The sequence below is a fragment of the Talpa occidentalis genome, unplaced genomic scaffold (genome assembly GCF_014898055.3).
Source record: "Talpa occidentalis isolate TD23 unplaced genomic scaffold, MPIMG_talOcc4v2.1 talOcc4.9, whole genome shotgun sequence".
Lineage (NCBI taxonomy): Eukaryota > Metazoa > Chordata > Mammalia > Eulipotyphla > Talpidae > Talpa > Talpa occidentalis.
Window position 1 is genome coordinate 80,605,433 of NW_023605305.1, and position 26,326 is coordinate 80,631,758.

Here is a 26,326-nt window from a genome sequence, read left to right on the forward strand (position 1 = left end):
CCCAGTCAGGACAGATACAGAAGTTGAGTTTTAGACCAAAGGACATCTCCCAGACTTACTGGTGGCTTCTCCAGGGTCTGGGGGCAGGGAGGTTAGGAGGGAACAGGACTAGGAAGTTTCCTTTCCTGACATCTTCCCGGCTCTCAGGCAGTCCCTCAGTGTGGCAGCCCCTCAAACATCAAAGCTGTCTCTTACCGCTGCAGTTCCCTTCCCCACAAAGTTGCAGCCAGATTTTCTCCAGAGAAGCAGTAGGTAAGTGAGGCTGAATAATGGGGATGAAGGAGAGACAGAAGGGTGTTTAGAGGAAACCGAACAACTTTTGGGCTAGGACTCTTCAAAGCCTTTCACTGCAGAACGCACATAGCCATCGGAAACAGAAAAGGAAGCTCCTAACTTGTTTCTTGTCTAAACATAGGTTTCTCACCATCACATTGGCTTCCAATAGAGTAGGAAGTACATGAAGGAGGGTTTGTTAGCAAAAGAAGTTCACTAACATCTCTTCTGAGCAGAAGGCTCCGTTATAAAATAGGAAATCAGTAGGATCCCTTAACTTCAGACCAAGCCGGATGAACCTCAGCACCAGCTTCTTCTAAAACAGTCGAATTTCTGTTCAGGTGTTAAAGGCACCATAAAGAGAAGAAAGAAAGAAACTTCTCAAGGTAGGATGTTGGAGCTGACAGGTTAATAGCAGGGACTGGAAGAAGCCTTTGTTATGAAAATGTAAATAGACATTTAGAAAAGCATCCCCAAGGGGGCTGTGGTGGTGAGAATATGGTAGGGAGAGGAGCCCTAGATAATTCTTTCAATGCATTCCCATCAAGTCTGTATTTTAGAGCTTTGAAACGAATGAACGCATGTTATCTCCATTTCCATTGGTTGAGGACTACAGCCTCTCCTTTCCTTTGTCTTTTCATGCTAAAATTGTGAAAGCTTTCAGCCTTGGCTGCTTCTATTTGTAATTCCCCACTCATGGCCAAGCTTCATTCTCTTCTCCAAATCTGAGAGCTTGGCCTGACCCAAGCTCCTGGTCCTAGGTTTCTCCTTCTCTCCCTCTGACAGTGGATTTCACTGAGTAGTCAGCCTTCTCCATGCTCCCCCAAAATGCGGTTTCCCTTTAAGACATTGTATCTTCTCCCAGCCAAGAGTCTCTAACGTGACTCTCCTGAAAATGTCCTCTCTTGGTCTTCCTCATTAGAAAACAGCACTGCCATGTTTGCACTCAAGGCAAAGTTTGGATCACACCCTTTCTTTCACGTCATGTTCAGTATAGCTGCAGAGTCCTGTTGACTCTTTCTCAAGTTGGTGGTCAATCTTATGTCTCTGCCTCCACTGCTGTCACCCACCAGAGGCTGCAGCGACTCATCAATGTCCAGGCTTCCGCCCCTTCTCTCCTGTGACCTGTTCCCCATAGAAGCCAGTTAGAGAAATAAATTCTACAAATTCATGTATAGCTAGTTCCTTAGTGCCCACTCTGCCTTGTTTACCTTTGTATCCCCATCACCCTGAATAGTGCCCAGAAATTAGGTGCTTAGCAAACAATTTCAAAATGACTGCTGGACACCTAGATTTGGATTTCCCTTCAGGAGGGGTGAAACTAGAGGGATGAGCACAAGGGAATATGGGGATGTTCACAGGTGACACAGTGGCAGAACCATGGGGATGACGACGTAAGAAAAAAAAATTAAAAAAAAAATTTCTCACCCTTGCCTAAATCATAATAGGTCCAAAGTAAAATATTTTCTGCCCCCATCTGAACACTTACATATTTCTGTTTTCCAGATGCCCAAACATGAGTCATTTCCTGCTCTCACATTCAAAATTACTAAATCATAAAAGGTTTTACTTCCATGATTTTTCTCATACTCATTTTCCTTTTCATTATCACTGCTTCCAATAATTAACCAACCATAGCAGTCTCCTAATTGATCCTTCTGTATGTATCCCAAAACCCTAATCTTTCTAAACTGCAGCTGACTTAAAAAAAACACAACTCTAATTCTTTTACGTAGAGCTCCACTCTGGCGTTAATGCTCTTCAGAGTCTTGGCTTCCATTTCACTTCTATACATAACCTAAGTTCTAATGAAATATATTGACTTTTCATCCTAACAGGTCTGATCCGCTCCCCACCCACATCTTTTCAATCCCAAATCCCCAGTTACCGTATCTGGCACATACTGGCTGAATGGAGTTTGTTGAAATCTGCCCGCCCTAAACAGGTCACCTAAAACACTACTTTTTTCACAAGGAGTTTAACTGCTTTCTTCCAAAGGTGGTCCTCCTGTTCTAGTTTCCGGCACAGGTGACTTCTGCTGCTGCTTCTCCCGTCTTGGCCTGTCTCTCCTTCCTCTACGGGTCCGGGAGTACAAAGACGTTTCTTTGCTTTGTACCTACCAGACTCTGCAGATAGTACACGTTCAATAAATATTTGTTGATTTTAACTTCTGGAATTTACTTTCTCCTCTATACATCCTTGCCTTGTCCAAGAAAAAAACTTTTTCCCCACCAGATTCCAGTCACTGCTAATGGTTTAGTGAATGAGGCCTAGAACAGTATCTTTCCACAAACTGCCAAGCAAAACGTAAGCTAGCCCTTCCTCTGCTGCTTATCAACCAAGGAGCAGAAGCATATGGGTCAAGGATTATAAAAGTCTTCAAAACCATCCTACTTTACACAAACACCCAGCTTTACAGAGCAGATTCAGCCCATGAACTCCAGCACGGAGAGGAGCCAGGACTCTTAAGAGCAGGTAATCAGGCACCTGAGACTCCCCTGTAAAAGCAACAGCAAGGCAGAGGACCACCTTGATCTTGGGCCCACACCCAGCACTGCGCGGGCATTCATGAGTCAGATATACCTGTCAGCTCGGACTCCTGAGTCAGAACAGCTTCCTGAGTTACTTGAAAAATGAAGTATATCCACGCTGCTTGGGGTGGCGGACCAGATCTGTGCCAGGGCTCTCTGCCAGGTGCTCTCTGCACAAGGGCTAAAGGAGGGGCTGAAGGAAGGGTCCAGTGGTTTGTCACATGGTTCTGGGCAATCTGAGATCGGAGAGAGAAGGGGGACTTTCTAGAGGAGGCACCTGGAGACAATTTTTTACCAGGGGCCTTGCCAGTTTCTCTTTTCCCTGCCCTTCTCCGTCTCCTGTTCTCAAAAGACTGCCTCACTAAGTGACGGAAAAAGCGGGTGGGATATTCCTTTCCATTTTCAGACTGACCATTTTAACTCAAATCTCAAAGGTCCCTCTTTGCTTCTTCCCACATAACCCAAAGGATTTGTAGTCTAGGAAACCAAAGAGTAGTTTCATCAATAAATCAATTTATTTAAAAGAATATGTTACAATTAATTACACTAAGTGACATTACCAAACAATTTTAGAGTGGTTAGCTCTAGAACAAGGAATGAAAGAAACACTGTTAGCCATTATGTGTCTGTGTATTTTCTCTTCACATTTCTTAAATCACAAATAAAAAATACAAGATACTGCAGTGAAAATACAATTAGAGTTTCTCTCAAATAAATTAAAAGTGTGCATGGCCTGGGGAAAACTGAAGCCCAGCTCATTGGCCTAACAAGGGGGCATGATATAAAACTGGTGTCCAAGTTTAGCAGTTGGCCAAGTGCCTCCAACCCCGTATCACCCCCTCTTCAATTCTGCTCTTCCTTGGAGCCCTCAGCTTCCTACACACCCTGGATTATTGCTGAGGAGTAAGCTGATGTTGTTCTGGTATGAGTGAGGCCCGGCATGATGTGCTCAGGTTTAGAAGAGGAGGAAGACAGCAGATAGAATTGGAAGATGGTGGCTAAAGCAGCACACCCACTGCCTCTGTGCTGAGGAGCTCAACTGTACCAGTCTCCCCCCCAAAGGAAGCTACGTGACACAATGACCCTGGTGAAGGAACCTAGCTAGCAGTGTGCTGGCCCAACGGACTACACAGTTTCCACTGCTGAATCAATCCAGCCAGAGAGCACGATGCAGAAAAGGGGGAGCACAGTGGTCCCTCTAGTTCTGGAGATTTCCCGTTAAGGAAACTGTCTCCTGGGAGCCAGGCCTTTAAGTTGGCAGATTCTGCCAGAAGAGAGAGGCGTCACCACCTGTCAGTGCCCTACCCCACGGCGCTGCTCTGAGCACTGGGTTTGGAGCTCCAAAGCTACTGGTATGTAACTAAAGGACGAAACCAGCTGGGCCAGGCATGGAGATGCTGAACATTTACCTAACTCCTCCCTGAGAGCTCTGTCCAGGCCTATGAGCTGCCTTGAGCACTCATCTGTGCTGAGCTCAGGCCTAGGGCAAGGGGAGGGCAGAAAAATGGAGAGAATAAAAATATAAAGAGCAGAGAGCCCTAAGCAGGACCCAAGGGAACCTTTCTGCAGGGACAGGTTTCTCAGGGCCTGCATTTTCTCCAGATCCATAAAAAACAGCTTTTTTTTTTACCAAAGAGGATAGAAACAGTGTGGAGGGGAGGACAAAGGGAGACCAGAAAGATCCTGCTGGCTCTGCTGGGGCAAAGCACAGGGAGGGGGGCCGTTTTTCAGAGACAAACTGCAAAAGACTGGGTAGGAAGCCTCCCTGGACAGAACCGAGGACTGAGAAAGGTAGTAGGGAGAGGAAGTGCAGAGCACAGGGGAAGGAGTGTCACACTAACACTGCATCATGCAAAGAAAAACTTGAACCTACGGGGCTCTCAGCCATAGTGACCTGTCTCCATGGCAGGCCTGCTGGGGAGGAAGAGAAGGCTGTCCTCCGGGTCTCCCTCCTGCCCCTCCCGTGCAGCAGGGTACTTTGGTACAGCCTCTACAAGGGGCTGTTCCTAAACAGATTCTGCCAGGCGGCTGACTACCCAGGTCGCCCTCATGCTCTCCAGAGCCATGTCAGAACGGGGGAGCAGCCTCACCCCCGTAGTCACATGCAGAGGTCGGCACTTGGGCAGCTGTACGGACAACGAGTTTTGTTTATTCCTCTCCCACAAGGAGGGTACAGGGGCAAATTGCTGCTGTTTTTAGTTTGAATAAAGCTGGTGTAAAACCTCTTCAGCATCTTGAAGTGGGAAGTCAACGCATCTTTCTACAGTCCTCTGGCTCATTATCCATTTAAGCCAAAAGCAGCTCATCTGTATCAAAGCCTTCAAATCAGGGATCACTGTTCAACTTTAAATATTCAGCATTCTTACATCTTCTACTCTATGATTCCTCCTGGATTTGGAGAAAGGGAGGGAAGATGGGATGTCCTCTATTACCCCACCCGCCCCGGGGCTAGTGACTGTCAGGATAAGAGAGAGAGGGAGGGAGGAAGAAGAGTGCCTCACCACAATCTGCAAAAACAAGTTACAAAAAAAGGGAACTTGAAATCACCCAACACTGCTCAGTGGAATCACTACAACCTACTGTGGTTGTCTCCCGTGAGACAAAGCAAAAGACACCACCCTATGGAGGTTTTTCTTTACAAAGCGGAGAAGGGAAAAAGAAAAGAAGGCCCAAAGACATGCTTCAGTGGCATCAGAACGTAGCTAGAATTCCAGATGCCACTGTTCTCAAGCCCAGGGGCTCAGACTGTGGCCTGGCCCATTAGCCCTGGCCCTTGAGCCTGGGATATGGCTCTTCGGGCAAACTGCAAGGTCAGACGAGGAGCTTTTTGAGGCACACAAAGGTTTTGCTTCAGTCTCCTCTTAATTAAAAGTTGAGATCTAACCCAAATCAAGCATATTCCTGCTGCTCGTTCCTGGTCCTCAGCTGGCTTGGATGGGCTGTGGTTTGGTTGGCACAGACCCTGACCCACTCCAAGCCACCCCGAGTAACATTCCTCTCCAACACTGCTCGTTTAAGGAAGTCACAGAGAACGTAATAGTTATGAGTGGCTACTGGTCAGGAATGGAGTAGGGAAAGTTTATATACACAGGGCATTTCTTCCTTCCCCTAAATCTAATCTTTGTGCCTAAAGGTATCAGCCTTAACTCTGGTCCCTGGTACGATCCCTGCTTCAAAACAGGCAGGGAAATGGGAAATTATAACCATGAAGTGTTTTGGGTTCTTGTGGCATCGACCCCCTGAACCCAACTCCCCTCCATTTAGCTTACTTGAGGGAGAGCTTACAAGGGGCCCTCAGAAAGCAGGAAGATGTGGAAGGCGGCTAGAAAGCCATGAGTGGAAGAAAGATGGATCAGGAAAACTGTCTTGGAATCAAGAAACCATACCAGTCTTTAGACTCTCCCTGCAGAGCTGCAGCTTGCTGCCCTTTAGAAACACACCTCTTTCTACTATCCAGCAGCCTCTTGGAAGATAAATAAACTATGCACCTTGCTCCTCAGACTCCATGGCAACCCGTGAGCCAGAATCTTCACTCAATACAAAAAAAGGGGAAAAAAACCCAAGCAGGTTGTAAACTTTTTCGAGTCCTTCATGAGGAGAGGTATTTTCCCTGTAATATTTTTTTTTCCTTTTTAAAGTTTGTTTCAAAATAAAGAGAGCAAGAGAGAAGTCATGAATTCTAGTGAAAGGTGTGTAAAAACACAAGCTAAAAAAGATACTGCCATCGATATGAAATTTAAAAAGAAATATATATATATGTATATACGTGCAGCTAATTTGTGTATATATAATTTTTACATACATACATATATATGTCCGAACAGTGCAAATGGATGGAGTTCATAGTTCCAGTTTCAAAAATATAGTACAAGGAGAGTCTGTGGGTATGCGGCCCAGGTGAACGGACAAAGATACCTTTGACGAGTTGGTTTGGGCTTATTTTTTTTTTCTGGCTTAACTCAGTTGACTCCTGGTGCTGACCAATCTGTTGTTCTCTACCAGCTCAATTCCAGAGACATGAAATTCTGGGGGATTATTAATAATATTTAGTTTAGGGCTTTTGAATATAATGACTTTTTTCCTTTTCCTCTTCTTTTGTGTTAATGGTTACTCTGTCTGACATGGGAGACGAAAAGGGATAAGAGGATGAGGGTGAAGAGAAGGGAGAGGGAGTAGGAAAGGCTAAGTGGCCATATCCCTCTGCTGTGATCTCGCCATCTGGAAAATGTTCTGAAAGGAATAAAAGAGAAGAGTTACTAAGGAGCCTTGGTGTCCCCATCTCCCAGCTGGAGGAGGCAACCCCTCAAATGGAAACAGAGGAGGTTTGAATGGATGACTCAATCCAAATGGCCTCTTCTCTTGATAAAACCTCCCATCTAAAATCACAGCCTTTCAGAACTGGGAGGGACTGTGCAGATTACTTATATGATTCAACCTTCCCATTTTACACACAAGCAAGCTGACATCCAGGGAGGCTGCTTTGCCAGAATTCACACAGAAAAAAAATAGCTGTGAGAGAATCTGGATCTTATTCCCAGATCCTACTGTTCTTTCTACTACTATATCAAGAATATAAATGTTCATATTCCTGACCTTACCTTCCAAACCTTGGAAACATTTTCCCTGAGATTAAATAGATAATTACTGAGACTCTTCCAACTATTGCTCCAGCGCTGGCACATACACACAGCAGCAAAGCAGAAGCCAGCCCCTCCCCCTACGCCCTTCTCCTCTCCCAACATTCCTGGTTCACCTAGATAGAACATCATGACTCATCAGTCAGAACAGTTAAAACTGAGGGCAGCTGCCCTTCTGGGTCAAGATCAATGTAGAGAGTGATTTCATAAAAACTACAGAGGAAGGTTCATGACGTCAGAAGAGGTGGAATAGCCTGGAGTGGCCACTCCCTAGAAAAGAAGCAGGGCTAGCCTCCCCTGGTGGTGCAGGCAGTTGAGCGCAGGCTGTGAAGCTGTCTGCAGCCTCTGCAGGCCAGTGAGGGTCCCACATGGCGCAGCAGACCTCTCCTGTCTCACCCGCTGCTCCCCTCAGCAGTATATTTCGTCAGTCTGAGTGTTCTGTTCCCTGCTCTGTCTCAGGTGAATCCTCTCACCCTCCCGCACATCTGGCCTGTATCCCGGTTCTTGTATAAATGAATTAATTAAAAAAAAAAAAAAGAAGAAGAAGCAGGGCATTTTTGCACAGTCCATTCAAGAGCCAAAGGCTAACCTCTTTGGAAGACTACCTGGGCTCACGTGGGATAACCAGTCTCTAACTAATACTCCTAGAAGAACAGAGGTGGCAGTGAGGTTCCTAAGTAGCTGTCATAGGCCTCTGAATTTAAATGAAAAAAAATCAGTTCTAGATTGTTTAGAATTACCTCTTTTCTCCACTTGAGTTCGCAGAACACCCTCTCGAAGCATTCATGCATGTAATTGAACTGAAAACAAAAAATTAAAAATTGCCTCACTGACTTCTCAAGATGGGCACCCCAGGGCAATAATGGGCCTTCCAACTCCTGCCCCAGTCCTCCCAATTTCCAAACCCGCTCAGACTACAGAAAAACCCTGACAAGCACCACAAACCCCAGGCTGGGTCCATGTATTATTCTCTGGCTCCTTCTAGTGGTAACTTTGAGTCAAGAGGACTATGCAATTGCCAATCCTAGTTGGGCCTGAAGAAGACAGGAAGAAACTGGGATTCTAGGACTCCAGCAGATTCAGAGCTCAAAATCAACTGCCATTCCCTACTGCCCTCTCCATCTAATGCATTCAGCTTACAGAGAACTTTCAGCCCAGTCACCTTTCCCCAACCATGCTTCACGGTCCACCACTCACATATGGTGTGAAGATTTTAACCCATCGAGGCTTCTTCTCTCCTCGTGCATATTCAAAACAGAAGGCCATTCCTTCTTCATCTGTATCCCATCGCTGCATCTCATCCCATTCAAATGCTATTACCTGGTTCTAAGGGAACAAGAACGTAAGAGAATGCTGGGGATCTTAGGTAAGATGGTTCTGAACCAGGCGGCAGATGAGAAATGAATGGGGGTGTCCACTTCACCTCAGGGAGAAGACTGGCAGCATAGAAGTCTGTGTAAGTTGTCAATGAAGGTGAGGATCAGTGTTTATTCATTGTCCCCAGTTAAAATCTGATTTTATTTGCCCCCAAGAAGGAATTAAAACACAGCCAAGTACCAGAGTGGCCCCAGAGTCCTACTGCCCCAATCCCACACTCACCTCCAGCTGCCCTTCTTCAGTGCAGGCATGCAGTTTAAAGTGCGTGATGCTGATGGCTGTGATAACGTGCCCCTTTCTTCGAGAGTCACAGGCACAGTGAGGAAAGATGATTTCATTGTAGCCTTCACAAGTCCTTAGCATGTTGAGGTACTAGAGTACAAAGAAAAGGGAAACAGTGTTAGCATGGCACTAAACCACCATGAAGAGCAGTTGAGGAGGCACAAGAGAAAGAACAGAGAGAATCCTCTCACCCAGCACCTGAAACTTGGCCTCTAGTCCCTAAGTTGGGACTCCAAGGTGATCCTTTCAGCCCACTTCCAATCTACCTCCATGCTTGTAACACTCTCCCCCTTCTCTACTTAAAAAAGATACACAAATAAAGCCAAAGGACACATTGCAAGCAAGACTCCTAGGACTTGCAGGAAACTCGCAGTATCGTTTTGTCTGGACTCCCCTTTTACGTTGTTCAGAGATGGGAACAGAATCTTTCCTTCTACCTAAGGAAAGGGAACTAGTATTTTTCCCCACCTATTTGCCAATGAAAGGTTACAATGATCTATGATGAGGATTAAGCAAGTTGAAAGAGACTTGAAAAGCTAGTCACTTTACAGAAACCCAGAGTAATATGACACCTGCCTAAAGTAACAAGTGGACCGACAGGAATTAGAAACTAGGTTTAATTCCCATGCCACTGACCTTTCTCCATCACCAGCTAGTCCACAAATCACCCCTGGTCTCTGTTACACACCTCCCTCAAATGACATACACAACATTCACAGGTACAATGCTACTCCAGAGATCTCAGAACTTCTGAATTTAACTCCGCCCTTGTCCCCTCTCCTCTAGAATTAATGCTGGCCTCTTTCACTCAACTCATGATTTTGAGTTTAGAGGAGATGGCGTCAAAAACAAGTGGGAAGAAGAATAAAATAGGGAAAAGATAATAAGGGGAAAAAAACTAGAAGACTCATCTCTGTCCTCATTCCTTCTCAGAATGTACCTGGAAAAACAAGGCACATTGGTGACAGGTGCAGAGTTTCAGAGAGAGAAGACAAAGGTACAGCACCCTGTTAATTGCAACTCACTGGGCAGGAAGATTAGAATACACTGGAGAGCTGCCTTCTGGCTTACCAAGAAAAAGTGACACAGGCACAAAAGGACACCAGGCAACCTACCAATGAATGGCACCTAAGACCCTTGCTGCTGCCACTATGAATTGTCTGAGAAGACTTAAGGGTCCCACCAAAAAGCACGCCACATACTATCTTCCCAACTTTATATTTCTGCTTAGTTAAAATGATAGCAACTCTGAAGAAAAAATTACAAAAGAGTAGCAAGCACACAGGGTCAATTTAGAAGTACACAATATCTCCCTTATATCATTTTTCTTGTTTTTTTTCTTTTCCCTATTATTTTTTTTTTTTTAAAGATTTATTTATTTATACAAGCACTTGGTACAGTCAGAAGCGCGGGAGGGTGAGAGAATTCACCAGAGCCAGAGCGGGGAGCAGAGGGCGGCAGGGGAGGTCTGCGTGCCATGTGGGACCCTCCTCTGGTGGCCGGGGAGCAGCCGGAGATCGAACTGGCACTGCAGAGGCTTCGGGCAGCTTCGCAACCCAGCGCTCAACCGCTGCGCCACCGGGGAGGCCCTTTCCTATTCCTTTTATCACTTACTTCAACACCCCTTATCATCATCCTTCCTCCATCAGTGATAAATGAAAATACTGCTTAGCCCTGCTAGTAGTACTATGAAGAAGATATCCCTGGCCAATACGCTTTTGTAAATATGATAGGCAGTGTGGTATATAAGAGAGAACTCATCTGGGGTTATAAAAGCAGCAAAGATTGGGGCAGGAAGCAATTCATGGAAGAGCAATTGAGAGCCAGGGTACCGACTGCCCTGGGCTTGAATCCTTCCTTGGCCCCGTCAGTTCCTAACTGTGTAAACTGGGGCAAGTAACTTGAACTCAAGCAAATCACTGAACCCCAGGAGTCTTGAATTCCTCTTCTGCAAAAAGGAAAATAATAGCACCAATATCATACAGTTATTTGTAAGCATTATTTAGTATAGTACTTTGTCGGTAATTAGGTATTCAATAAATGAGAGTTAAAAAAAAGTAATTTTAGGGCCTCCCTGGTGGCGCAGCGGGTTGAGCGCCGCACTGTAAAACTGTCTGCAGCCTCCGAGGCGCCGGTTCAATTCCTGGCCGGCCAGGGAGAATCCCACATGGTGTAGCAGACCTCTCCTGTCTCGCCCGCTGCTCCCTCAGCAGTGCCTTTGGTCAGTCTGCCTGTTCTGCTCCCAGCTCTGTCTCTAGTGAATCCTCTCACACTCCCGCGACTCTGGCCAGTACCCTAGCTCTTATATAAATAAAAATAAATCTTTAAAAATAAATAAATAAATAAATAAAAGTAATTTTAAAGCTTTAATTATCTTTAGCCAGAGGGCTCAACTACTTTCTCAAGAACACTCCATAAGATGATGTATATGGAAATTGCTCTAAAAAACTCCAGGAGAAAAAAAGCATGTGACTGAAACTGATGAAACACAAATGGCAGAAAGTTGAAGGTTAATGAAGCTGGATAATGGGAACTATGGGGGCTAAATGTACTATTCTTTCCTTTTCTTTATGTAACTGAAATTCCTACAATCAAATGTTGAAAGAAAAAACGTAGTGCCCTGCAATCAGGCCTCCAGCACTTGATCCAAATTATCATCCTAACACATTCCTGGGAAACTCTGCAGGCTCCAGAGCAGCAGACCCTGCTCTAAGACCTCTGCAGACACATGAGTGTCACGGGGCCTGGAGACGAGTCCTCCTGGTGCTACAACCAAAAGCACTTACAGATAATAAACAGACCACAAACCCTCCTATTTGAGTCATGAATATACTGTTTTTAAGAAACTCTTTCTGCCATGTCCTAATTGGGAGCTGTTCTGTATAGATTTTTTTTTTCAAAGAGAGAGAAACATGCAGCCAAGGGAGGGATTAGAAAGACCAGAACAACAGGGAGTCAGGCTTATCTTGAGCTCTCTGTGATCCTGCATAGGTCCTTCTACCTGGGTGTGTTCTCTCTGCCGTCTGGAAATGGGACACCGCTGCCATGCGCTCTCTGAATTAGCGAAAAGCATGTGCTCTGGAGTCAGACAGAAATGGGCTCAAATCCTAGTTCCGCTTATGACAAACTATATGATTTGGATGGGAACCTTGATCTCTCAAACGCCACCTCTCTGTAAAGTGGGGGTAAGGCCTGCAAGGTTGTTTTAAGAAGGAAATGAGAATACACACATAGTGCTCTGCATGGCGCAGGCACGTAATGCCCGTTTCTCTCCCTTTTGCCTCAAAAGTCTGATTTATCCCTCCATATTTGAGAATGTAGTCCCAGAGGACCTTCAGGGCCCTTCCTAATGGCCTAAGTTCTAAAAATAACCTGAGTGAAAATTAAGGACACCTGTGGCCTTGATGTGAGGCCAGAGGTAAAGTCTCATGGGGAGACAAGGTTTTCAGAGCTCTCAGGTCAGGTAGCATTTCTCGGTAAATGGGCAACCTCTGCATTCCTGGATTTGCACAACGCATAAGAGGAAAACACTTAGAAATTTACATACATCAAAATTTCCAAAAGAAAAGTGAATTTTGTTTTCGAACATATTTATGTGTGTCATTATATATTTGAAACACAAAATGATTCTATCTACTCTTCTTTCAGAGTAAATTTGAGTAGCTAAATATGCATCCTAAATTACCTTCCTTGATTCTTATTCCACTTAGATTAGGCAAGAGGAGAGAAAAGGTATATAGCATGGTACATTTTCTGCATGTTTAATGTTCAGCAAGATAAGTAAATACAGCAACAGGACAGTTATTAACACAGAAACTCAGTACTTAACAGAGCAGAACACTTAGGTGAGTGGGTTGAGGCTGATTCTGGAGAACTCTCTGTTCTCACAAACAACCTGCACCAAGGGTCAAACCAGGTCTGAAACTGAAATAAGGGCCTGAGAGGAACCTTGGAGCCAACTCTCCCAAACTCCTAGAGGAGTGATCCTGAAGCACCTAAATCACCAGGACACGTCTGTAATAATCTTTTTACAAAAGACTTAAATGATTCTATCCCCAGAGATCCTGGTTTAGTGAATGTGGTGGGATCCAAAAATCTGCATTTGAAGCAGGCTTCACAAGCGATCCCCATGTAATTGAGCTGGGCATCATACTTTGAGAAACAATGACTTGTGTAAAATCATTAAAAGTTACACTGAGAAACACTACCATAGAAACTTGTTATTGTCATTTCAACAATGGCAAAATCAGGCTACTCCAACATAAGAAAAAAAAGATTTACATGTGCCTGTTATTTTTGTGAGTTTAAAAAAAAATTCTCAACCATCCAAATGTGAGATTCAGTCTAACTTTGTAAATAATCAGAACACTTTTTTTAATCACATTGGGCATAACTATGGCAAAGACACAAACTGTCCTCTGTATTTGGGAACTTAGGCAAAGCCTACTTATTACCAAGAACTTAGAGGAGAATTTGGTTAAGCTTTTACTTGGTAGCTGGCAATATGAATATCCCCATACAAAACCAAAACTGAGAAGTTTGTTGAATTACTAAAGATCTCACATGATCTGGCAATTAATCATAGTGATCTGGCCTCATTTTAGGCCTACAGACCATACTAAGTTGCCACAGATAAAGAGTATCAAGACCTATGAGCTTTCAAGGGTCCATCCAATACACTAGAACTTACAGAGTACTGATCCTGACTACTGGCTTCACTAATGTCCTCAAACACATTATACTTAAATACATAAAATTTTATTTGAATAAAATGCAAATGTTGGTGGGATTTTTCTTAAAATCTGATCATAGTATTATGGAGAGGAAACACATTTATATGTTGGCACTGGGTTTTTAAGTTAGTTGAGCATATTTCATACTAAATTTTGGTGACTCGTGGAGAAATATATCAACATATCACCTGCATTCCAGTTCTTAACTGGGTACTTTTATGACACAAATGTGACTCTAGAAATGATTTCATATTAGTATGCTTATTAAGTCCAGATTTTCCTTATTTTGCTGCAAAACGATTTATTTCTTAAACACCTTGCACTGTGCCTACCCACATACTTGGTGTCCAAGTATTTTTTGTTTAATGTATAGATAGTCTGTTTAAAATACTATATATGCAAAGAAATAATACTATTCCATTTGGCATTATCAGAAACCCTTATGAAACTACTTTGATTTCTGTTGACTTTGATAAAGGCAAAGAACTAATGAAGAGGTTAATGGCCCTTTAGTATTTGGCCCTTTTTACTGAAAAAAATACAGCTGTGTTGTCAGAATCATGTACTAATATAAAGACAATTCCATCTAAAAGATTTTTGTGTTGTCTCTATCAGCCTGCTGGTATACAGAACATTGGTATGTAGAGAACATGATTCTCTGATCTTTGGGAATTTTCTAAATACTTACTGGTTTTTTGTCACATAAGTGATAAAATAACTATCCCAGCTAGACATAAGGTTATGAGCTAATAAAGTCCAGCTAAGTAACCTTGTGTAATTTGGCTGATTTGTTTGCACTCTTATTCCAACAAAACTAATTTATAAAAAGTCAAATCTGTGTCTTGTAAGCACCCAGTTAACAGGAATGCAGTTGATAAGATTGATGTTTCTCCATGGGTCACCAAAATTGAGTATGAAATATGCTTAAACATTTATGGAATTCTATTAGCTTAAAAAGTACACAGAAAGTACAAAAGAAATTCAAGTGACCTTATCAGAATCATGACCAATGCAATTACTACCTTGTATGAAATATTTTAACTGGAAATTTTAACTGTAAATTTTCCAAGGAAGAAATTTTAAAATGCTATGAGAAGTTTTTGTAAGTATTATTCACAAACTTTATTTTTGACAATGTCCATCCCTGCAGTAGACACAAACTGATAAGTAATTTTAAAACATTTAAGGAATATTCTAGGTAGCCCTCTCCAATGTAACTTGCTGCGATGAAGAAAATGAGCTTGACATTTTATTTAATGAATTTAAAATTAAATTTAGATAGCAATACGAGGCTAGTAGTATCAAATCAAACAGCACATCTCAAGGATATCATACTAACTAAAGCATTAATGAGCATAAATGTTTTATGCAACTGCAGAGATTTAAGTTGTAAAAACAAATGATTTTGCAATTGCAAAATCACAACTAACATTATTCCCCCCCCCCCCAAAGTATTTATTTATTTATCAAAAGAAACTATTCCTAAGCCCAAATGTTCATGTTTCCTAGTTCAGGAAGACAGGTCAGTGACAAACTTCCATGGGAGCCAAGCTAAAAAATCGTTTATGTTTCAAGATCACTTTGTAGTCTGAAAGATATCATCCTCCCACATCTTTTCAAAATCTTTAATGGAGCCAAAATTTCTGTAGAAATCTGCCTATGCATCCTTTCTTTGTTCATCAAGCTTATAGAAAGCTGCCACTCCTGGGGATACAATGAATGTTCCAACAAGATGATATCACCAAAACGCTTGACCAGAAGGCCCTACATCTGAAGTTTCAACTAAACACTGGATGGAAATCATGATAGTCACTCTCATCAACAGAGATTTCCTACCACAGAAAAGTGCTCAAAGTGCTAACAGTTCCTGTGTTAAAAATTGAGTATCATAGGGCCTCCCCGGTGGCGCAGCGGTTGAGCACTGGGTTGTGAAGCTGCCTGCGGCCTCTGCGGCACCGGTTCGATCCCCGGCTGCTCCCCGGCCACCAGAGGAGGGTCCCACATGGCACGCAGACCTCTCCTGCCGCCCGCTGCTCCCCTCACCAGTGTACTTTGGTCCTTCTGCCTGCTCTGCTCCCCGCTATGGCTCTGGTGAATTCTCTCACCCTCCCGCACTTCTGACTGTACCCAGTGCATGTATAAACAAAACAAACAAACAAACAAATAAATAAATAAAACATGCCTCTATAAAAAAAAAAATTAAAAAAAAAAAATTTGAGTATCAGGGCCTCCCCTGGTGGCGTAGCGGTTGAGCGCTCGGCTGCTAAGATGCCTGCAGCCTCTGCAGCGCCTGTTCGGCCAACGGCAAGGGTCCCAAATGCTGCAACAGACCTCTACTGTCTTGCCCGCTGCTCCCCTCAGCAGTGTATTTCGTCAGTCTGCCTGTTCTATTCCCCGCTCTGGCTCTGGTGAATTCTCTCACCCTCCTGTGCTTCTGACTGTACCCCAGTGCTTGTATAAATAAATAAATATTTAAAAAAAAATTGAGTATCAGGGGCCTTCTTGGGCGTGCAAGGGGTTAAGACACAGCACTATGAAGCTATCCGTTGCAACCACTGCAGCATGAATTCAATCCCTGTCCAGGGAGGTGACCCACACGGTGAAGCAGAGCTCTCCTGTCTTGCCCACTGCTCCCCTCAGCAGTGTATTTCTGTAGATCTGCCTGTTCTGCTCCCCATTCTGTCTCTGGTCAATCCTCTCACCCCCTGCATTTCTGGCCTGCACCCCAGCTCTTGAATGCATAAATAAATAAATTTTTAAAAAATCGAGTATCAATTCTTTTTTTTTTTTTTTAAGATTTATTTATTTATGCATACAAGAACTGGAGTACAGGCCAGATGTGCGAAGGGCAAGAGGATTCACCAGACAGAGTAGGGAGCAGAACAGGCAGACGGACTGAAAAACACTGCTGAGGGGAGCAGTGGGCGAGACAGAAGAGGTCTGCTGCGCCATATGGGTTAATCCCTGGCTGGCTGGGGCATCCAACTCGTGCTGCAGAGACTGCGGATTGCTTCACAGTGCAGTGCTTAACCCCTTGCGCCACCAGGAAGGCCCCGAGTATCAATTCTTAGAGACTCTTATCTTTATTATATTGTAATAGTATGCATGTCTTGATTTAGAATTTTTTATTTAAAAAGTACTGTTTGATTATTAATAATGAAGTTACATACCTATGTATAGCAATATAAGAGTTTTGCATGCTAAATGAAGGAACACAATGGAGTTTACATTAAGGTTTATATCCTTTCCCTTTCTTTTTAATTAGTTCAGCCACTGACCAGGTTGCAACATCTTTCCAAAATGTGTGGAATGACAGGTTTAAGAGAAAAGAAAGGATATTTTATAAAGAGCTTATGGGGACATAATCCTACCATGACCATTTTCCTTTGTTCATATAGCTTCTGTAATTGGTAGGACTTTTCTTCTGCTTTGATATAACCTTTTTTCACATCATCAACAGCCTGTGAGCAAAACAAAGGCAGGGAAGAAAGGTAAATAAAAATCATTATCAAATACATACTAGATAAAAACAAAGAAAAACATCTTAAAAAAAAAAGATTCATTTTCAGAATAACTCATCCATTTAGAATAGCATCATCATCTAAACAAACTCTGCCACATGGATATAAATAAGTAGCATTTAAAGAGTATTTGACATGTCACTTACGGTTTGTTCCAGCCACCTGAGAGATCTGGTTTCTTGTGTTAAAAGATTTCAAGTCCCATTAATTTATACATGGAAAACAGTTGGAAAACACCGAAAGTATATATAATACCATATATTAAAGGTTAACAGTGAAGGAACAAGACAACAGTGACATATGCAGTCAGAACAGAAGAGTTTACTGTCATCTGTAGTTATCAGGGTTTGACCTTAAATATAATCTGTAGATAGGTGTAACTGATTTGAATGGTACATAATAGGGTACAATGAAAAATAATCTTGGACAGATAGGTCAATGACAGATTACAAAAGACCCAAGAAGTAGGCACAGGAATTTACAATTAAGGTCTGAAGGGAGTTAAAGAAATATTTTTTTTTAAAAAAAGAAAAACTGATCTGTGTATTAGTGTTAAAGGAACTAAACTAAGGAAAGAGTGAAATGGGAGACCAATGATGCTGAGGTACTTTAAACAGGAAGTGAACAAATCCTTAAAGTACAACAATTAGTACAGCAATAGTAGTAGGAAGAGAGAAGTGATGAATCTGAAACCATGACAGAAAAAACTCCTGACAGGACTTGATAAAAGGCATGACTATACCCAGATCTAGAAAGATCTGTCCAGAGTACTCAGTTACTGCAAAGGTAATTATGTAGGCACCAGGCGTGTGTTTACTTAAACCTTCATCAAGAGACTATCCATTTCCTTAATGTAGAAATTACTCCCATTGTCTGTTAAGGGAAAGTATTTGCAGAACAGAATGAATTCAGGACTGAAGTCGCGCGATTAGTTCAACTTCTAGTTTACCACCTATCCATGTGTACTTTAATCAATCACTTAAACCCTCTCAATCTGTAAAACAGAAACAATACTCATCTCATTGACAGATAACAAAATGAGGTAACAGATGTTAAGAGTTGTACAAAATGGGTGTGTGTGGTTATTTCTCAGCATTATTTACTGTTAGGTTCTTCTAAGAACCACACAAGGATATTAACTAATGTTCTCCCTGAGAATACCTAATGCAAAGATTATGCAATCACTCCCCAATCCTAGACAGACAAATGAGGGCTCACCTAGGCACAGAGCATTGTATTCACAGAGGGGATGCTCAGTAAGAGCTGCCAATGTCCTGAAGAACCTTAACACTGCTACTTATCACCAGAAGACCCTGGCTGCCCCTGACCATATTTAAACCAATTATTAGAAATCTGGGAGAGAAATAAACTAGGGAAACATCTACTCAGTTTCAAAGATGACTTAAGTGTTACATTGAACTCAGGTTTTTTCTGAAAGCCAATAAAAATAATATACTGCTCATATCCCCAATACCCAGGACCGTATCTGACTCTTAACAGCAGAGATGCAGCAGAGTAAACATCTTTTCCAGCAACTCTAAGTGGAATATTTTAATGTGGGGCAGTAAAAATGTTCTCCCCTCTCATTTCATTTTTTTTTTAAAGATTTATTTATTCATTTACACAAGAACCAGCGTACAGGCCAGATGCGCGGGAGGGTAAGAGGATTTACCAGAGACAGAGCGGGGAACAGAACAGGCAGACTGATGAAATACACTGCTGAGTAGGGCAGTGGGCGAGACAGGAGAGGTCTGCTTCCATGTGGGACCTTTGCTGGCCAGTGGGGATCAAACCAGCACTGCAGAGGCTGCAGACAGCTTCAGTGCTCAACCGCCAGCACCACCAGGGGAGGCCCTCCCCTCTCATTTCTAATCATGATTGGATTGCTCAATTAGTACTAGGTGGAAATATAGAAATATCACAACACTAGATTCCTTTTTTCCTTAAAGATCTTTTCATTAAAGTAAAAGATGTACATGCTTAAAATATACACTAAAAAGTCCCTTTTCAATTTTGGACATTGTTGACTTGCTGTGTTAAAAAGACTAAGTTTTAGTTAAACTTCTTAGTTTACCTTCTTAAACCACCAAAACATTTCTTTCTCTTCCTCCTATCTCTCAATAATATATCCAGTATTACTGTATATAGCCAGTATTATTGTAATCAATATATTACTGTAAGCATGTAAAGACTGTTCACAACTAAACCATGTATTATACTATGACTTCCTTTCTTGTACAACTTTTTTTCCATGTTAACTAACTACCACATATTTTTGTCGTAACTTTCCAGGTGCCTACCACCAATTCTTGTTTCAACCAAAACCTCTCTCCATTCATTTAAACAATGATTTAGTAAAAAATGTTGACTATTCTCATCTGCTATATTATCCTCATCTTTTCTCTTTATCCTTACAGAATTTAGGCTTTTAAAATTCCTTTACCATTATTTTAGAGAGTTTATAGAAAGCAGCAGCTTAAATGCATATGCGTGTTCACTGCACTAGGTTTAGTAAGATTTTAAATATTCCCCATGAATTCTGACCTTATGCTTTTTAGGAGTACGGCTCATTATTAAATATTGCATTGATTTTAAGGTACGCATTCTTTCACATTTTATCATGTCTCAAACTAAGATGCACCAATGTGGGCCAATTTAACTAGTAGCTATTTTTTCTTCTTAGCAATACATAAGATAACAGTGCACCTTACAATCAATGGCATCTTAGAATCAATGAAATCCATTAGGTATTCCCACCATCAAAATATGTAACCGAAAATAAATAAAAGTAAAGGAAAAATTTAATAGTTTTCCCAAAAGGCACAATGGTTACCCAATCAAAAAATCATTTGAATGTTTGTATACTGCTGGAAGTGTGAAATGCGCAGCCTCTATGAAAAACAGTACGATAGTTCCTCAAAAAATTAAAAATAGAATTAACATCTGATCCAGTAATCCCACTTCTGGGTATATTAAAAGCAGGATGTTGAAGAGATATTTACACACCCATGTGTATAATAACAATTATTCTTAACAACCAAGAGGTAGAAGAAACCCAAATATCCATTCACAGATAAATAAACAAATGCGGCATACATACACAATGGAGTATTATTATCCAGTCTTAAGGAGGAGGAAACGCTGTTCTGTACTACAACATGTATGAGCCTTCAGGAGATTATGCTAAGTGAAATAAGCCAGTCACAAAAAGACAAACTCTGTATGCACTTAAATCAGGGATCTAAAACAGTCAAAGTCAACAGAAAAAGAAAGTAGAATGGTGGTTGCCAGGGACTGGGGAGGGGAAAATGAGTGATTTAATGGGTATAGAACTTGTTTTTTAAGATGAAAAAGTTTAGGGCCTCCCTGGTGGCACAGGCAGTAGAGCGCAGCGCTGTGAAGCTATCCGCAGCCTCTGCAGTGCCGGTTTGATCCCTGCTGGACGTGGAGATACCCACATGGCAAGCAGATCTCTCCTGTCTCGCCCGCTTCTCCCCTCAGCAGTGTATTTCAGTCAGTCTCCCTGGTCTGTTCCCCACTCTGTCTCCGGTGAATCCTCTCACCCTCCCGCACATCTGGTCCGTATCCCGATTCTTGTATAAATAAATAAAATTAAAAAAAAAAAAAAAGAAAAAGTTCTGGGAATCAACTGCAAAAGAATATGAATACACTTAACACCAATGAACTGTACACTTAAAAAATGGTTGAAAGTAAAAAACTTATCAAAGTATATTTTTTAGATATGTAGTTTATTGTATGCCAATTACACCTCAATAAAGCTGTTAACAATTCATCTCCGGCAACAGGAGAATTTAGCAATGTTGCTAGGTATGATTACTCTGCTAGAAAAGTAACAACTTTTCTGTATTTATAGTTTATATTTTTAAAAGTAAAAGTGTTTTACTTTTACTATTTTATAATTCAAAAAGTCTTTTCAGGGCCTCCCTGGTGGATCAAGGGGTTAAGATACAACCTATGAAGCTATCTGCAGCCGCTGCAGCATGAGTTCGATTCCTGGCCAGGGAGCCACCCACATGGTACAGCAGACCTCTCCTGTCTCGCCCACTGCTCCCCTCAGCAGTGTACTTCAGTCAATCTGTCTGTTCTGTTCCCCACTCTGTCTCTGGTGAATCCTCTCAGCCCCCACACCTCTGGCTTATACCCCAGTTCTTGTATGCATAAATAAATAGATCTAAAAAAAACAAAAACAAAAACAAAAAGTCATTTCACATATTCTGCCCTGTTTACATGTAGATACTCATTTTTAAAAGGGAAGTACTACTACTGTCCTTTAACAGGTCAGAAGACAGATTTCAGCAAATTTATGCCAAGATTTACCCAATGTGGAGCTTGAGCTTCAACCAGATATTCTGACGCCTAGCTAATGATTTTTCCACTCCATCAAAATATTTCATAATAGCAATAAAAATATAAAATGCTTAAATTAACTTAAGGGGACTATGTAAGATGGAAAACTACAACTTTATTTGAGGAAATGGAAAAGAAATTGAATAAAATAGGAACATTATGCATCAGCTGGGAATATGACATTTAATAAAAATGATTCTTCACTTAAATTATAAAATCAACAAAAATTCAATTAGAATAGTAACAGGATATCTTATAAAGAATTACAAAATGTTATAAAGGAAGTGGAAAGCAAGTATTCATGACAAGGTTCTGCTATATTAATTATTTATAGTCACAGTAATGTAAATGCTGAGTATTAATCTAAAACTATTACAGTAGTCTGATTTTATTAAGAGAATGTAGAGGGCCTCCCTGGTAGCGCAAGGGGTTAAGCCTCAACCTATGAAGCTATCCACAGCCACTGCAGCACGAGTTCAATCCCCGGCCAGGGAGATACCCACATGGCACCGCAGATCTCTCCTGCCTTGCCTGCTGCTCCCCTGAGCAGAGTATTTCAGTCAATCCACCTGTTCTGCTCCCGACTCTGTCTCTGGTGAATCCTCTCAACCCCCGCATCTCTGGCCTGTATCCCAGTACTTGTATACATATATAAATAAATCTTAAAATAAAAAAAAGATGAAGAGAAATATGGGTATGTAGTGGGAATGAGGGAGGATAGAGATAAAAACCACATCTACAGTGGAAAATTGAGATACAGTGAGAGCAACGTACTAAATTATATTACTAAATTTATTATATAATGACAATTTATGATTAATAGTATGTTATGTAACTACAGTATACTAGAGACATAAAAGTAAATATAGGTCAAAACAACAACAAAAAAAACAAAGCTAAAAAAAGTGAGCATGGTTACCTATGGGGGGAGATGTGGTAAGTGAGAGCAACTACCATTTTTCATAATAACCTGTGTGGTGCTATTTGATGCTTTACACTATGTATGTGAATTTTTTTTTTTTTTTAAATTACAAGCCTCCTGAGAACAGGATGCATTTTTTTTTTTTTAAGATTTATTTATTTATTTATACAAGCACTGGGTACAGTCAGAAGCGCGGGAAGGTGAGAGAATTCACCAGAGCCAGAGGGGAGAGCAGAGCAGGCAGAGTGATGAAATACACTGCTGAGGGGAGCAGCGGGCAGCAGGAGAGTTCTGCGTGCCATGTGGGACCCTCGCCCTGTGGCCAGGGATCGAACTGGCACTGCAGAGGCTGTGGGCAGCTTCACAACCCAGCACTCAACTGCTGCGCCACTGGGGAGGCCCTGTATGTGTAATTTTGATGAAAGTTTTTGAAAAGTTATATAGCTATAGAGCTCATTTTCTGTTGCTTAAGATAATAATAATATATTTTAAATTTGAGGGAATCTTCACTTCTTAAATTTATCTTTTGTAAAATGGGACAGAGCACTTTAAAAATTTAAGAAAGATCCAGGAGACAAAGAAGCTTACCTAAGGATTTACATTATATTGGCAACTTACTCACTACATACAAACAGAAAAAGAAATCAGGCCTTTTCTAGGAAGAGCAATTTACTTACCTGATGAAAGAAGTAGGTAACAGCAAGGTCATTGTCATTTAAGAGAATTTCTTCTTCTGTTGTAAAAAGCCACTTTCGAATGGTCAGGCAGGTACCTGGCACAGCTGATGTGTAATTCTGGACGTAGAGCTTATGAGGAAATTCATTAGGGGCCAGTTTACGTACTGAAGAAAAAACAAAACAAAGAAATCTAGACTGAAAAAATATATACAAATTTCTCCAGCATAAAAAATTATGGTTATCATTAACCAGAACAGAAGTTTAGATCCATCAAGGAAGTCTGCCTTTGGATCACAAAATAACCATTTATCTAGTCAAATCGAGCCCTTCTTACTATGTGTATGGCCAGTCGAGCCTCAAATGGACTAAAATCTATTACCTGAATGACAGGCCCTTCAGTTAACATGCTGACTCTGCAGACAGACTCTGCAGACAAACTCAGTTAGTATCTACCCACTACCTGGTAAGTTACAGTGAACAGATCTTTAAAGAAAGTGTCTTTTCTTACCCAGCTATGGTGCATTCATTCTTTCATGTGGCAATACTTAATGAAATGCCTTTATTTTTAAGAGATGAAAGGACAGCCCCACCCCTCAACCTTAAAGCACTCATCAAAATGACAAGTGTCTTCTGAGTAACATTACTTCCTCTTCCTACCAATGTACAAACAGGACAAAACAATACTGCTACTAATATTTAGGGCCTCCCCTGGTGACGCAGCGGTTGAGTGCTGGGCTGCGAAGCTGCCACAGCCTCTGCAGCGCCGGTTCGATCCCCGGCTGCCAGTGAGGGTCCCACATGGCGCGCAGACCTCTCCTGCCTTGCCCGCTGCTCCCCTCAGCAGTGTGTTTCATCGGTCTGTCTGTTCTGTTCCCCGCTCTGGCTCTGGTGAATTCTCTCACCCTCCCGCGCTTCTAACTGTACCCAGTGCTTGTATAAATAAATAAATAAACAAATAAATAAATCTTTAAAATAAAAAAAAAAAATTTATACAGCATTTTTTGGGAAAGTCCGGTTTTCTTCACTTGATGTTTTCTTAACTTTCTAACATTGTAAAAGATAGATTTAATATTGCTCATATTATTTATTTACTAAAACTTAGAGGATTAGAATCCAAGTACCCTGGCTCCCTAGTAAGACTTCGTAACATTTATAGATGCCTAATTAACGGGAGGAAGTTGGGAAGAAAAATAGTAAGAGGGGGTCTCCCTGGTGGCGCAAGGGGCTAATTACAGCACTGTGAAGCTATCCACAGCCTCTGCAGCATGAGTTCAATCCCCAGCCAGAGAGCTACCCACATGGCGCAGCAGACCTCTCCTGTCTCACCCGCTGCTCCCCTCAGCAGTGTATTTCAGTCAGTCTGCCTGTTCTGTTCCCCGCTCTGTCTCTGGTGAATCCTCTCACCCACCACATCTCTGGCTTGTATACCCCCGTTCTTGTATGCATAAATAAAAAAAAAAATCTTAAAAAAAAAAAAATGGAGATGGCTGCTTTAGGAGGAATTAAAGGTATTCTATCTTGATCCTCTGTCAACAAAGCAACCCCAACCTACTAACTCGTCCTTTCTGGGATGAAGAGTCTAACCAATCAATATTAACTCTCATTTCTAGCTTTAGCCCATATTTACATATGATGTGGAGAAGCCCCACACACTGTAGATAATCTATGTCATCCAGAGCAAGTCCTCAGATGAGTTTCTCCCTTTGGTGGTCTTAAAGCAACCATTGTTACCACCATCTTTTAGCTTTGATGAAATAAAATATGAGAAATTTCCTGCTACCATGTATTGATATATTATAATGTGTTAAAGCCAAGGCTTTTAAAAGCAATGGATCTCTAATTCCTGAAAACAAAAAGCTATTTTTAAATATTTGCCCCCCCCAACACAATATTTGTGTCTCCTTATCCCTTTCTCTCCCTTCCCACTTAATCTCAGAGCCCTCAGGATGTTTGTTGACGTCCACCAGTTTTAGAAAGTGTTTTTTCATTGTCATATTACCTGTTATATAAAGGTCTAATATTGGTTTTTATTGTTCTGACTTGTTTTGCTGCATAGAATTTTTTAAAATTCCCTTCATTTTGTTGAAAATGGCTGCATTTCATCTTTTCTTATGGCTATGTAATATTCCACGGCATGTATGTACCACATCTTTTGAATCATTTGTCTACTGATGGAGACTTAGGCTGCTTCCATGTTCTAGCTATTGTAACTATTGCTGCTATAAATATTATGGAAAAGATAGTTTTCTTTTTTGTTGAAGTTTTCATATTCTGTGGATATATGCCCAAGAGTGGGACTGCTAGGTCATACAATATTTCTATTTTTAATTATATAGGGTAAATTGAGATTTCTTTCCGTAATGATTGTACCAGTTCACATTCCTACCAACAGTGTAACAGGGTTCCTTTTTCTCCACATTCTCTCCAGCACTGTTATTGGGGATCTCTTTGATATGTACCATTCTCATGGGTGTAATATGGTATCTCAATGTAATTTTAATCTTCATCTCTCTTATTAGGAGTGATGATGAACATTTTTCATGTCTTTTGGTCTTGTAGGATATCCTCTTTAGTGAGCTATCTGTTCATATGTGCTGCCCATCCAATTGGGCTGTCTTTTTGTTGTTGAACTGTGTGAGTTTCTTATATATTGTGGGTATTAATCCTTTATCAGTTATATACTTTTTAAATATTTTTTCCCATTCAGTAGGGTGTCTGTTTAATGATCTTGTATTTTCTTTTGCGGTTACACAAGCTTTTTAAGTTGAAGTAATCCCAATTGTTTATTTTTGTTTGTAATTCCCTTGCCATAGGAGTTGTACTAAAAATCTTTATTATTGATATTGTGGAATGTATCGCCAAAGTTTTCTTCTATGTGTTTTAGATTTACATGTAAATCTTTACTCCATTTGGACTTTATTTTTGTGTGGCTTTCCAATGTTTCCAGCATCCTTTATTAAGGAGAATGTCTTTTCCCCATTTTGTGATCATGAATTTTTATTATA

The 26,326-nt window shown here is 41.4% G+C and overlaps 1 protein-coding gene across 1 annotated transcript in view; it reads right to left on the reverse strand.

Moving 5' to 3' along the window:
• Positions 1-6,902: 6,902 nt before the first annotated feature.
• SNX27 (sorting nexin 27) overlaps positions 6,903-26,326 on the reverse strand; it is an 81,549-nt gene continuing 62,125 nt past the window's right edge. Inside the window, 6 exon segments of the mRNA XM_037501347.1 lie at positions 6,903-7,034; positions 8,182-8,241; positions 8,639-8,767; positions 9,041-9,190; positions 17,205-17,294; positions 23,322-23,485. Of these exon segments, the coding sequence (XP_037357244.1) occupies positions 6,987-7,034; positions 8,182-8,241; positions 8,639-8,767; positions 9,041-9,190; positions 17,205-17,294; positions 23,322-23,485 (641 nt within the window). The 3' untranslated portion in view covers positions 6,903-6,986.